The 14,207-nt window shown below is 35.4% G+C and overlaps 1 protein-coding gene across 1 annotated transcript; it reads right to left on the bottom strand.

The window, feature by feature from the left end:
* Positions 1-4,535: 4,535 nt before the first annotated feature.
* Positions 4,536-13,822, bottom strand: LOC128996306 (uncharacterized). Its single transcript, XM_054421551.1, has 5 exons — positions 13,744-13,822; positions 12,035-12,079; positions 8,117-8,401; positions 6,563-6,726; positions 4,536-4,760 (listed from the first exon to the last, which is right to left on the bottom strand). Exons 1-5 carry the CDS (start codon positions 13,820-13,822, stop codon positions 4,536-4,538), a joined length of 798 nt encoding a protein of 265 aa, XP_054277526.1.
* Positions 13,823-14,207: the final 385 nt, after the last annotated feature.

Raw genomic sequence — 14,207 nt, 5'->3', positions numbered from 1 at the left:
AATCTCCATCTTATTCAAAATCCAATGGTACAATGAGCTGTTCCCGTTAAATTAGGTCTTTTATAGGTATCCAAGAATCTTCTGTTTTGTTAAAACCTAGCCATCGTACTTTAACTTGGTCTTTTTTCCTTTGTAACACTTTTTCAACAAGATATACATCACCTACTGTAGATTTCAATAGTTCATGTCCGTAGAACGCACCTTGTAACAAATTGCTTTTATTATCCTTTAATATGTATGTTTCTGGTATAGTTGGTTGCACTTTGTATATGGTAAATACTTCATTTGTCCAATTAGGTAGATATTTTTTAGTAAATATCGTTTTATACTTACTTATTCGAACTTTATCATTTACATTGAATTTTCTAGGCTTCTTTATTTCAACTTTAGGTTTTGTATTGTGCTTTATTCTTTTTAATACAAGTTTAGCATTTTTCTTGTTTACTTCATTTGGCGTCATCCCAATAGTTCTGTGAAACCTGTTGTTGTAATCACTTATTAACTTTGGTAAAATATCAATCCATAAGTAGGTTCCTCTGTTTGAAAACATTTTATACATTGCTCCTTTTAACGTTCTATTAAATCTTTCAATTATAGCAGCTTTTTTCAGATTTGGTTGAGTAGTGGTTTATGTTGTATTTTTTCATTAACTCTGAAAACCTTTTATTGAAGTATTCTTTGCCGTCATCAGTTTGTAAATGTTTCATTTTGTTTTTATCTCTCTTTATAGCGATTTCCATGGCTTGTGTTACGCTTTAACCAGTTTTATCCTTTAATGGTAATGCATCTGCAACTTTGGTAAAACAGTTAATCACTGTAAGTATATAATGATGTCCTTTATTTATTTTACTATATGGTCGCATTTCAATCAAATCTGCTTGATACAAATCATTTATTCCTTTTACAGTTGTATTTCTTCTTGGAAAGTTTACTCTTGCAGGTTTGTGTAGCTCATTTACAATGTTTTCTTTAAAAGCCATTATGTTGTGTTTTCACTGTCAATGTTGGCAAAGTAATGATTTTCATTTTGTCTTACATCTCCTTATATAGGTCAAGGTCATTCAAACCTTGTGTAAAAAAGGAGGAACACAGCGGACAATGCTGTGTTCCCCCAATTTTACGGAAAGGAGAAAGGATAAGTGGTGTAGGACGATGGAAAGGTAATTAGTCGATAGGGTTAAGGGAATAGTGACCAAATGGAAGTGTGTGGATCCGGTCTGGTAGGATGTGTCGTTTGTCATCGTTGCAGGAGAGCGCCTTCTTAACTTCTGTCACGCTGTACAGTTGATGATTATAACTCCTGATTGTGTTGAAGTTTGCAGTTATAACTTTGTTTTCATACAACACTTGCTTGTAGTCTTCAAAAAGTACATTTTTCTTCAAATACAAATTCTTTACACCTTTTGCCTTTTTAATAATGTTGTCATCATGTAGTTTCACAGCATACAATTTTGATATTAGTGCTACGATTTCTTCAAGTAACACTCCGTTAGCCTCATCTTTAAATTTCCCCAATACTTTCTTGTTTCTATTTTGATCGTAGTTTGGATGATCTTTAGGATAGTCAGAAAAATCAAATTCATCTTTATATACAAATGTGCGAAGATCTTTATACATATCTTGAGTAATTATCTTGTAAATAAAAGCATCTGTATCCATGTAAGTTATAACTATGTTCTCTCTTCCATAATGTGCAACCATCTTGTTGTAGTGAAAATCGTTCATGTGCGTTTTTGATATATCTAATATTGACATTCCTATATACAAAGGTCGATCCATTTTTATACTAGTTTTCTTCATAGATACGGCAACAAGGTTTTCATTAATGATTACTGATGATCCAAAGTTGGGTTTCTGTACAAGTTTTTCCAATTTCCTAGCATCTGTTACAAGTTTTACATTTTTGTGTTTCCTTTTATTTTCCAGAGTTTTACCGAATATCGCATTGTTCATTAATTTAAAAAAGTCCTTCTGGAAGGCTGACGTTGCTGCTGCTCTTCTTGTAGTGTTGGAATCGATGTAGGGTTTCAGCCAGCAAGATTGAGAAAATTCCAAAACTCTGTGTACTTTGGTTAGACGAAGACCTAATTCAAGTGCTTGTTGTACAATCCAAAAGTGCGCTACATATCTTTGCTTGTGATTTAAATTCATAATTAATTTAGGATGTTTTCCAGTTGGTGAAATTTCAGTTTTTGGTAAAAGAGGAAGATCGTAGTGAAGGTCGTGTAGATGTTCTGGGTACTCGAAATCGCAGTCTAATATATATCCTGTGTCACCATGTTTTGGAATTTGAACAATATCTCCAATTGACTCTGGGTCTATCCATTTAAAGTTATCATATGGAAGGGGGTTGGACATTGCCCATCCATACAAATTGTTTGCATCAAAATACCCAAGATAAACTGATGGCTCTTGCTGGTTGTAGTTTGGCAGGTCTTTATTGTTGGCTTTTACATGTCTTACAACGCTTTGAGTCAATCCTGCTCTGACACCGGACTCAACCATCAGCACCATATCAATATCTGTTAACAGTTGAAGTTTGCAATTGGTTTCTTTTAACATCGCCTGCCAAGCTAATCCTGGAGAGGTGTAAGAATGAAGAGGGTCTAATCCGTATGCTTCTAAACAGGTGTTTCTGAATTCCTCCATCACATCACAAAGCAAAGTAACATCGAGTTTAACATAAAAATCTGAATAATCCCCTAATGTTTCCATATCAAGTTCGTTCCAAACTCTGCATGCATGTTGGTAATCTTCTGGTGATATTTCTGAATTGTTCAGCTTGTTGGTAAAGGCTTCTGGTGGAGGAAGTGATGTCTCGTCAAATCTGTGCAATCCATCGATGTAATCATAGGGAAAGACTCCTTTTCGAAGAACTAAATCCAATTTGTTGTTTTCTACTATTTTACTTGTTTCTGTTAAATTTTCTCTTGTCAAATTTTCTGATAGTTTCATAAGACTAGAAGGCATAAATCTGTAGGAGTCAAGAAATCTGAGTTTCATTTTACCAACCGTTTTTGAAAAACTAATAAACCGTTCCATCGTTACGGCTAATACATAAATTTTACCATTGTCCCTTCCTAATTCAGGTATTATAAAATGTCCATCATAGCCGCTTAAGTTGTGCATTACAATTGGAATATAGTTAGGAATTTTATAGTTTAAGTTACAAGCGTTACACGCAGCACCTCTGTAGCTTCCAGTCAGATGGTCGTGGTCATGCACTTTGTGATTATCCGCTGTAAATGATTTCTTGCACAGAAAACATGAAGTTGATAAATCGTATTCTTGAACTTCAACGGGTGACATAGGTGTCATAGGTTTTACCTGTGCATACATTGCCTCTACTTTTTCAGCTATATAGTAAAGCTCGTCAACAAAGTGTTTAGCTGCATCTTCACCACGATACACTTTTGGTTCAGCTGTCAGTCCATAATCTTGTAAATATTCTTCGGAAAGCGTTGACTTGATGAGTAGACAAAAACTGTTGGGTGAATGTAGTTGGTACTTGTTTCTTCTTGATGTGTCGTCCTCTTGATGTTCCAACGGTAGTAGAGTAGATTCAAAATCGGCATACACGACAATAGGAATTCTATATTGCTGATATACATTATTAAACTGTACAAATGATCTATCAGCTGGTGGTAGGTTAATCTTAACTTCTTCATTTCCATTGCATAACCTTTTATGTTCCAACAACCATTCGGACCCTCCATTTCTCAAAGATTTGTTCACATGACAGAAACATCTTTTACAAATTGTCTTACATCCTCTATACTTTGAAGTTTGTGAAATAACAAGTTTTTTAAAGTTCTTAATATATACATAGTGCGATATTTCACCTTTGGTGATTAATAACAAGTCTGTGTGATTCATTAGTTCTTGTGCACTTATACGTAGTGGATATACATTGTTTGATGAATCTAAACCATATATATTTACAGAAGCAGTTGGGTTCTTTTTTTCAAACTTGGTGATATCTTTGATTTTTACAGGGTAGCTCATTCCTTGAAAATTATAATTGTGCTGCACTTCTTCATATTCTCTTCCTACCCTTTGTGGATTATTATTTTTGACATATTTCACCAACATTGAATATTTAAAACATTCAGTATCATCATTTTGTATATTTATACATGATTTAGTGTCTGCAATTTTCTTGGGAAGAGGAATATAGCTACTTCCTCTCATTCCATATCCATGTTTATGTACTCTTACATCCAAACCTGATATGCTGAATACAGTCCATCCTGATCCTCTGCCTTCATGTTCTTGCAATTTTGTCAAAAGTTCTTCAAAACATTCATCTACAATTGATTCAATATCTGAGGCAAACATAATGGTTCTGTTTTTTGTTAAAAATCCCCTAGGTGATGTTTCATTTTGCATGTTGATAAATATAACATCCAGCAATAGTCCAAACTTTAAAAAATTTAATCTTTGTAATTCATTTTGTAGCGTTTCAATTACTAGTCCTTTTGCACTAAACATAAATTCTTCTAGTTTTAATGTAGCATTGTCAATTTTAAAATGTGTTACCACTTTACCCGATAGAGCATGAGCGTGTAGTTCCACATTTGTTGGAGATGCATCAGTTGAAGGTGAAGTTGGGGGTTTGGGTGCATAATGAATAACACTTGGTCTTGAAGTTGATGGTTGCGGTTCTTCTTCTCCTGGATTTCTTGAAGTAGATGGTTTTGGTTCTTCTGTTCCTGGATTTCCTGATGTAGATGGTTTGGGTACTTCTTCTTCTCCTTGTCCTATTTTATACAATTCTTCAATCAAGTCTTGATATCCTTCCAATTCCTCTTTATTTGTAGGATGATCGACTATTTCATGAAGTACAAGATCTATTTCATCCTCGAATGCGGCTTGACAAATGGCGCAGCGTTGCATGGAAGTAGATGGTTTTGGTTCTTCTTCTCTTTGATCTCTTGAAGTGGATGGTTTGGGTTCTTCTTCTTCTCCTTGTCCTATTTTATTCAATTCTTCAATCAAGTCTTGATATCCTTCCAATTCCTCTTCATTTGTAGGATGATCGACTATTTCATGAAGTAGAAGATCTATCTCATCCTCGAATGTGGCTTGACAAATGGCGCAGCGTAGCATGTTGTAGATGTTCTCTATTCAAGAAGCAGCAACATACTGATGAAAGGTATGAACATCCACCTCTATTTATACCATTCCCTCCCCTCTTTATCCCCTCTACTACTATTTAATTAATGACATCACCCCATTCCCTAATTTTTTTATAATCTAACGTAAATACAGGCTATTCTCCAACTTTGAAACATATTTATAGAAAAACGAGGTATTTTATTTTTTACTAACTATTCCTGTTTAGTAGGTCAAGGTCATTGCAGGATAATAAAAAAATGCGTGAACAATTCATTTTACTCTGAAACACGTTTTTACACATGTTATACCAGAACTAAATAAATTGGTCAGACATTTTTTTATTCAAAATTTGGAAAAAAGTTATTTACTGTTCAAAACTTGGAAAATCCCCAATTTACTGTGTTATAGTCTTGGAAATTGAAGATTTCCAAGACAAACCCAACCTACCCAGTTCCCCTTTTGTATTTGTTAGTACTCTTCGTCAATTTCCCTATCCAATAACTCCATCATGTCCGACAGAATCCGCTCTTCCATTTCACCATTCATTAATTGGATCATATCCGACAGCATTTTTTCATCATCATCTTTTAATTTTTCAACGTGGTTATCAATTATAGTACTAGCTTCTTTCATTTCTCCAACAGTCCTCATTCTTGCTTCTTCAACTTCCTTTTCTAAGAATCTTATTCTCTCAATTGCTAAATTTATAATTTGAAGTTTAGATTTTCCTTTTTCAGCTTTGAGGACGGTTCTCAATACCTCAAATGTTTCGTTTAGCTTCAGTACCCTCATTCTTTCTCTTTCATTATGTCTAATCTTTTTTTTATCCATCTTCACTAAACTTGCGTTTGCGAGTTCCAAAAATAAGAATGTTTAATGCGGGATATCAAACCTCTTTTATACCTACATATAGTGGTGGGGGTAGACCGCTCCCCACTTTACTTTATAGTAGTGGGGGAAATGGGTAACATTTTCCCTTATTGTTGAACCATGGAATTTTTAAACTCTTTAAGTAGGTCAAGGTCATTGTACAATAATAAAAAAATGTGTGAACAATTTATTTAACCCAGCAACATGTTTTTTTACACATGATGTACCAGAATTAAACAAATTGCTCAGACTTTTTTTTCAAAATTTTGAAAAAGCTGATTTACTATGTTTTTGGAATTTTATGATTACAGTATCAGGTTTTAAAAGAAATCAAAAATATTTCAAAGATTCAAATTTAGAAATAGAAAATTTACTGTATTTGTTTTGGAAATTGATGATTTGCAAAACAAACTCCCAACCCACCCTCTCATTTTAATTTTTGTACACTATCAGAGTCAGAGTCAGAGTCAGAGTCAGAGTCAAACAATCGTCTTATACTTCTAAACATTGCACTAAACATTATATGACTTGTTGTAGGTGTTTCCCTTAGCTCAACAAGTTTCTCCGAGCATACCATCTCTTCAGTAGATGATGAATCTTCAACAAGTAGAAAACTTCTATCTTCTTCATCTAACTCTTCATCAGTCAATACTTCCAAATTTTCGTCACCATCCGATTCCAACTCTTCTTCGGATAAAGATTCTTCCTCCAAGTCTATGTCTTCTTCCTCTGAACCAGCTTCAAAAACAATGTTTTCCAATAAGGTTTTTAAAAAAGAAGTTGTCGGGAAAATATTGTCCACAGGAGACATAATGTACAAGAGTGGTAAATCTGAAGTAACTGATTGTACCTCAGCAAACATGTTATATAGACAAACCCCCACCATTCACCTTTACCCCCACCCTTAACCTTTACTCCATTTTGTTTTTAGTTATTGCGGTCTGGTTTTATGTAGAATGTGGCAGTCACAATATACCCTTTTTCTAACATTTCCACTAGCCTTCGAATTATTTTATTAAATCGTACATCAGTTAATTCTAGTTTCAACCCGTTTGCTTCTGAGTTCCAGATGTTTCTCTCTTCCTTCCACAAAGTAAAATGACATGTCACACTATGATTTAAATATTTTTCTAAACTTCCCCTGAATGCAAATGCTTCTTGAAGGTTTTTTAAGTTTCTTTTAATTATTATTGTAGCTGGGGAATTCATAGTTAAACTTGCCTCTGCTAGCTCCAATCTAAGAATGAATCATGTGCAATATCAAGCGTCTTTTATACCTTTATGTACTGGTGGGGGTAAAGGGGGGTGGGGTTAAACAAATCACCTTAGTAGTGGTAGAAATTGATATTATCATTATTTTAAAATTTTGCAGAAATTTCTAAGTTTAAGAAGTGGGTCAAGGTCATTGCAAGATAATAAAAAAAATGTGTGAACAATTCATTTAATTCTGCAGCATGTTTTTACACATGATGTATCAGAATTAAACAAATTGCTCACACATTTTTTTTAAGAATTTGGAAAAATTGAATTTACTGTGTTATCTTTGGTAATGTAAAATGTTAAAAGGAAAAAATTTACCGTGTCTTTTTGATCTTGGAAATTGAAGATTTCCAAGACAATCTTCCTTTAGCATCCCGGATAAGGTAGTCAGTTCTTTTCGGATGTTCAGGGTTTACAACATCTCTTGGTAATCTAATTGAAAAATGCTCTCCTGTATCGTTACGTTTTATAATGATGTTATTAAACCATACACATCTGACAAAGAAATATTTCGTACACCTTTTCATCCTTCTTACCCGGATTGCTTTGGGAAGTTCTTTAATTTTATTGGAAGACTCTGTGGTTTTATTGTGTTTTGAATGAATGGAGCACATATCACTATTTAAAACACAAACCTTTTCACAGTGTTCCCCCTTACTAGCACCCTTTTTAAAAACATATCGACACTTAGAGAGGGTGTGTGCAAATTTTCTTCTCCTGTCAGCAATTAATTGTTTACACTTATCTGAAGGAGAAGTGTGAAGGTGGTCAAAGGATTTGGAAGTGGCTGGTAGGGAGTCTTTTAGAGGAGATATGATGGGTGGTGGAATAGTGAATTGTAAAGGTGGAGTTGTCAAGGGAGAAATACATGGTGTAGAAGTTGGAGGTGGAGATGAAGTTCTAGTAGCAGTAGGTGTTGATAGAATATCAGCAACAGTGCAGTCAGAGGACGAGGAAGAGCTTGTAGATGAAACAGATGAGGTTGACTCAGAAGAAGATGAACAAGACGAACTTGATTGTGAAGATGAAGATGAAGATAATATTTCAATCAGTGGAGGAGATTGATCACCAATGGCTCGGAAGGCGTATTGTTCTTCTGCTCCAGGACTTGCACCTTCTGACTGCAGTATTTCTCGAAGAACCGATTTTGGATCTGACGCATGCGATGAAATTAAAATAGACCGAGGAAGAGACTTTGAAGATGAAGAAACTACTTTCGAGGGTCTAGTGGGAATTCTAAGGTAAGCCATGATAACAAATGAAACAGTGAATAATAGTTTGAGCTGACTCAGCTAGCTAGGACTACTCCAGATCATGGAATGACGATTGCCTGCAAAGCAAACCTCCTTTTATAGCAAAACTCAAGTGGAGGGGGGAAGCTTGTGGGTGGAGGGGGAAGCTTGTGGTTGGAGGGGAAATGTTGTGTCCGTTGGTGTTAACTTAAAAGAACTGTTCTCGGTTCCCAATAATGTATGTACAGGAAGCTTTCTAAGTCCTGTAAGTAGGTCAAGGTCATTTCAAAATAATGCCAAAAGGAGAGATGGAGCAAAAATTAGCTCCATCTCTCCTTTTGTTGTAGTGGGGAAACTTAGTGTTTGTTTTATTTTCGTGTTTGTGTGTAAGTCTGAATTGGCTAAAGACCAATGTTACAGTCTTTTTGATCAGAGGCAGCGCAGCCGAAGGACTGTCCTCGTGGTATTGATCAAAGACTCATTAGCAATAGCCGGAGCAGCGCAGTCATCGAACTGTCCCCATAAAAAAAATGTGTGTATGTCAAAGAGAACTCTATGTCATAAATTTATTATTCGTTTCATGTTTTTGTTTTGTGTGAACGTTTTCAACTTACTAATGTCACTTAGAACTTTGTAACATATAATGATCAACTCAAATTGAAAAAATAAAAATTACTAATAGGGACTTAATTATTTTGATACCTGAAATGGAACATCACATAATTAAGAAATACAACACCCTTACCAAAGATACAAATACGCAAAACACCCTCAAAACTACAAGCCAACAAATACTACAATCAACATGCTTCTAATATAACTACTAGGTGACAAGAACCTTAGGTTAGAGTGGTACCGACTCTAAACTAAGGTTCTCGTCTATAGCCAGTTTACCCATCCGATCAGCTTCATCGGTTGTGCAAGACTGGCAAACATCCGACTGCTCACAGCCCTTTTATACGCTCGGGTTGAGTAGTGGGGGTAGAACAACGCTGCACCTGCTTATGTGAATTAATTAGTGATTGTCCAAGCTAGAACACACACCCGGTTGGATTCAAACATATACAAGCCAGATCCACTACTACCGTTTTCTGTTTTTCCAAGATATTTTCAAAGTCCTGTAAGTAGGTCAAGGTCATTTCAAAATAATACCAAAAGGAGAGATGGAGCAAAAGTTTGCTCCATCTCTCCTTTTGTTGTAGCGGGGGGGCTTAGTGCTTGTTTTTATTTTTGTGTTTGTGTGTAAGTCTGAATTGGCTAAAGACCAATGTTACAGTCTTTTTGATCAGAGGCAGCGCAGCCGAAGGATTGTCCTCGTGGTATTGATCAAAGACTCATTAGCAATAGCCGGAGCAGCGCAGTCGACGAACTGTCCCCATAAAGATGTTTGTGTGTGTCAAACTTGCTCTATCTCTGAAATTTAAAATTTAATTTAACCAAATGCAGAATGGTATGCAGGTCGTAGGAACTTTCAACCAATTACAAAATGGTCAACTTAAATTTTAAATATAGAATATGTACAGTCACGAGAAAGTGTTCATTGTTAGCTGACATGAGTAAACTACCAATGACAACAAAACATTTAAAATTTAATTCAACCAAATGCAGAATAGTATGCAGGCCGTTGGACCTTTCAACTAATTACAAAATGGTCAACTTAAATTTTAAATATAGAATATTTACAGTCACAAAAGAGTGTTCATTGTAATAGGGGGACTTCTTAATCCTTTGTTAGCTGAAATATCACATGATTAAAATACAACACTCTGCACAATTCAAGTACCAAAGACACGATGCACTCCTTAAAGTAAAACCATCTAAGCTACAAGCTAAAACCAACATGCAGCACATGCTATTGAGTAAAACATTAAGTTAGATTGGCCAAATCTAACGAAAGGTTTTAATCAGAAGTCAGTCAGTCTGCACACAACCAGTCAGCTGAACCAGTTGGGAGAGACTGACTACAGTCCGTTCGCTGCCGCTACTTTTATGCGCGAGTCGGTTGGGAGGGGGGCCAGTTGGGAGGTTTACCCTGCTTCGCGGGTAAATTTCCCTACTGTCGGGTAATTCTACTTACTAAGTAAGGAAAACGCCAACATCATATCATTCAGTGTCGAACCTTCAACGGAGACTGTTCACATATGCTAGCTCTGTTCTGATGTTAACTATGGACAAGCCAAGTAAAATCACACAAGATAAACTAGAGAGAATAAAAGAAAATTTAAAGAAATCCACTACTACTAAAACCAGAAATTTTCGCAAGTCAATGTCACTACGTCTAAAGTTTCAGAAGCAAATTAAATTACCACTACATTGGAATGCATCAGGATCAAATTATTCCAATCAATTATCACCCGAAGCCATATGTCAAGAAATGAAGCTTCCTCAACTAGTGAGTCCAATAGAAACAGAAAAAGTTACATTTAAATACCTGTTGCAAAACAAACATTATCAATTAGTAGAACAAAGACACAATGCAAATGGCAAAACATTTATTTTCTTTTATAACAACAAGTTTTTAGAGGTTTGCTTTCCGACACAATTAAATATACCAAACCCTCCCTCCTACGTTGGAGATGGTAAACTAATTTATTTGATTCACACAAGTCAGGACACATGGAATTGGGTATAATTCACGTACAAAACAAATCAGTCTTTCTAAAGACTATATATAAGACCCTATATAAAAAATATTGTGTGCAGAACACCCTTTATACCACTACTGATGTTTTTTTAAGCAATATTTAATTTTACTATATAAAACCCTATATCAAAAATATTGTGCGCAGAACACCCCTTATACCACTACTGATGTGTTTTTAAGATATATATAAGCAATATTTAATTTTACTATATAAAACCCTATATCAAAAAAATTGTGCGCAGAACACCCCTTATACCACTACTGATGTGTTTTTAAAGATATTTAGACCAAGATATTTAGATGTAAAGACCAATATTTAATTTTACTGTATTTTAGCGAATTTCCCTATAGGGAAGTAGCTATTTTACATTACTATCGGCAAAACTGTTTTTTAGGAGGTTTAACATAAGATATAAATTATAAAGTTTGTTTAAAAATACCTCATTGATGGACACGGCCAATGACGGTGCGGCGGTTGGTTGGTGGTACACTGGATTCAGCTGTTGTGTCACATAGTTCGAGACATACGCAAGCACAGCACATTTCACTTGTTAAAATATAGACGGTACAGACACAAGCAAACTCAAAAGTGTAGTGTTATATTCCAACACAACATTCCACTATATTATTACGACTGTAACACAGCAAGCGGTAAACACATACGGCACATACAGAAACGAGCAAACACCGAGCGTACTGTGTTATTCAACGCGGGTACCAGGCACTGAATGAGACTCAAAGCTGCCGTGTTCGCAAACGAACGGGACGACCGTGTACCCAAGGCCGCTTACGTAAGACTTTCTAAACCGTCCCAGATTAACGACGGTGGTCACCGCGCCTCGGTTTTCACAAGTGTTAGCTATTTAAACACACTACTGTACAGACCGCTGTTTCATCCCCTATCCATTACCTCCTGCTCCTACCACCTGTATCCTGGTACCACCTGCTTGCTGCACTTTTGACAACATACGCTAATTATATACAAAACGGCTAAAATCCGCTATACTACGTCGTTTCCGCCCCTATCGTCTCTAACTGTCAAATCAGCTGATGGGGTAGTTGCACTAGTTTAGGTCTACTCTGTTACGTTAAGCAAATGGTATTAAACCAAAAGCTAGTGTAGTATGTTAGCGTCGACTGCTAGACTTTTTAAAATTTTAAACTTATTATCTAAAAAAACTGAAACCATAAACTAAAATTATGGCTTCGACATTCATTAGTTCTCAAAATTATCTTTCTCTCAACACAAAAATCATGAAAATCCGTCAAGTGGTTGATTCAGAATCGTGAAATAATAAAAAAACCCGCCACGTTTTAATATTATAGATTGGCATTTCACTAAGAGAAAACGACTTGATTACCTGCCCTGTAATATCAAACCCAGATACCCGTTGAACTAATTTTCTCTTTTCCTATAATATCTTATATATTTAAGGTGGAAGGGTTTTTATTCGCAGAATCTGAATCAACTACTTGACGAATTTTCTACACTCTCCTGTTGAAAGAAATTTATTTTTTAATTGATCGTTGGTATAGTTGTATGATCATACTACATGTACGTTTTTCCTAGTAAAAAATTACGCAATTTCTGAACACGTAAATTATAAAGGATTAGCGTTTTCAGAAAATGCGTAATTATTTTAAACTTAATAGATTAAGATTGGATCCTAATCTATGTCATATTTAGTATTATTTTTATATTATTTTAGTTGTGTCGTAAATTAAACTTATGTGAATATACCAGGGGTCCAACTCCATTGAAAGCGCAAAATCAAAGGTGGGATTTAATATTGCTAATAGGTGGATGACTAAACAATAGCAAGACAATAGCTAGCTGGAAACAAAATGCAAATTTATTTTACAAAATAGAACAACATTTAAATGTATAACTAGCTTTCTTTTTCAATTTCAAGGCAATGCCCGTGCCAAAAGCATAACCTTAGTTTCAAATAACTCTAAAATAGAATAAAATTTTCATTTTAAAACTTGAAAAATATATATATTTAGGCTTAAGTATAAGTTATTAATTCAGTTTGGAATAGAATTAGTACAATTTGTTTTTCAAATTTAAGAAAGAAGCCACCTTAAAACTATTTTAATACAAATAATTAGGCTTTATCAAAAGTGGTGGAATAGATATTAACATAAATAAATAACAGACATTAACACATAATTACAAATATCACAGATTATTAATGGTTTGAAATGTGGTCGCACGGAAATTAATCAGTATGGAAAAAGGTCATATAGATATGGAAAAATTTGAAAAGGCCAAACCCAGATAAACAATTAATTAAATAAATTTGGACGTAACATTTTGAGGGTAAAAACTTATTAATTGAAATGCAGGTAAAAAGATTACAAAGGATTTTTAACGTGTTAGTGGTAACTAAAATGTCTTCAAATTAGATGTTGAACGTTAAATTTCCTAATTTTCTTCATGTGGACTGGACTGACCTGACCGTTATAACCTTGCTGAAGTTTCAGGCAGGTGAAAGTAGGTGTTAGGCCGAGTGAGTGATGGCCGCCACCCAGAAGACGCAGTACGGTGTTAGGCAGGAGTTGGCGGGCAAGCCTAGCAATGGCCTAGCTTTCTAGTGGTGGCTGTGGTGGCGTCACCCTCAATATTGTTGGTGCACTGGTCGGTGGGGAGAGGTTGCAAGCCAGGAGTGATGGTGCTGGGTAGACCTAGTCTCATGGTGGCAGGCCCATGGAGTCGTGGACCTCGTGAATAGTGAAAACTCTAGCTTCAATAGAACAACATGTCTGTACTGTATGATTGTGAAATGGTCTCTAAGAAAATAGGAGAAACCTAACCAAGAAGTTAACTTCACCGGAAATCCAAAGCACATTTTAATGAAACTTGTAGAAATATCAAGGAGAAAACGATGACTGAAGCAACCAGAAGGAATGGCGGCAATCTACCAACCGCGCAGCAACAAAACCTGTGCGTTGAGCATTGAGTACCTGCACAAGGCACTATTATATGATGATTTGAACTCTTGTAAGTGAAATGTTACTCTTAACTATCCGAAGAAATTACCGACCGTCCAATTGCGGTAGGTGTCACGATAAGACCTGGA

This window comes from Macrosteles quadrilineatus, unplaced genomic scaffold (assembly GCF_028750875.1).
Source record: "Macrosteles quadrilineatus isolate MER2022 unplaced genomic scaffold, UCM_ALF_1.0 Scaffold_1__1_contigs__length_201487025, whole genome shotgun sequence".
NCBI classification, from domain to species: Eukaryota; Metazoa; Arthropoda; class Insecta; order Hemiptera; family Cicadellidae; genus Macrosteles; species Macrosteles quadrilineatus.
The sequence above is the reverse complement of the archived record's forward strand: the minus strand, read 5'-3'. Positions and strand labels throughout refer to the sequence as shown.

Coding starts and splice junctions, on each gene's coding strand:
- LOC128996306 (XM_054421551.1), bottom strand. CDS start 13,822: ATGAGACTAGGTCTACCCAGCACCATCACTCCTGGCTTGCAACCTCTC. Junction 12,080..13,743: donor GTGCACCAACAATATTGAGG/GTGACGCCACCA, acceptor TGTTGTCAAAAG/TGCAGCAAGCAGGTGGTACC. Junction 8,402..12,034: donor ACAGGTGGTAGGAGCAGGAG/GTAATGGATAGG, acceptor CGCATGCGTCAG/ATCCAAAATCGGTTCTTCGA.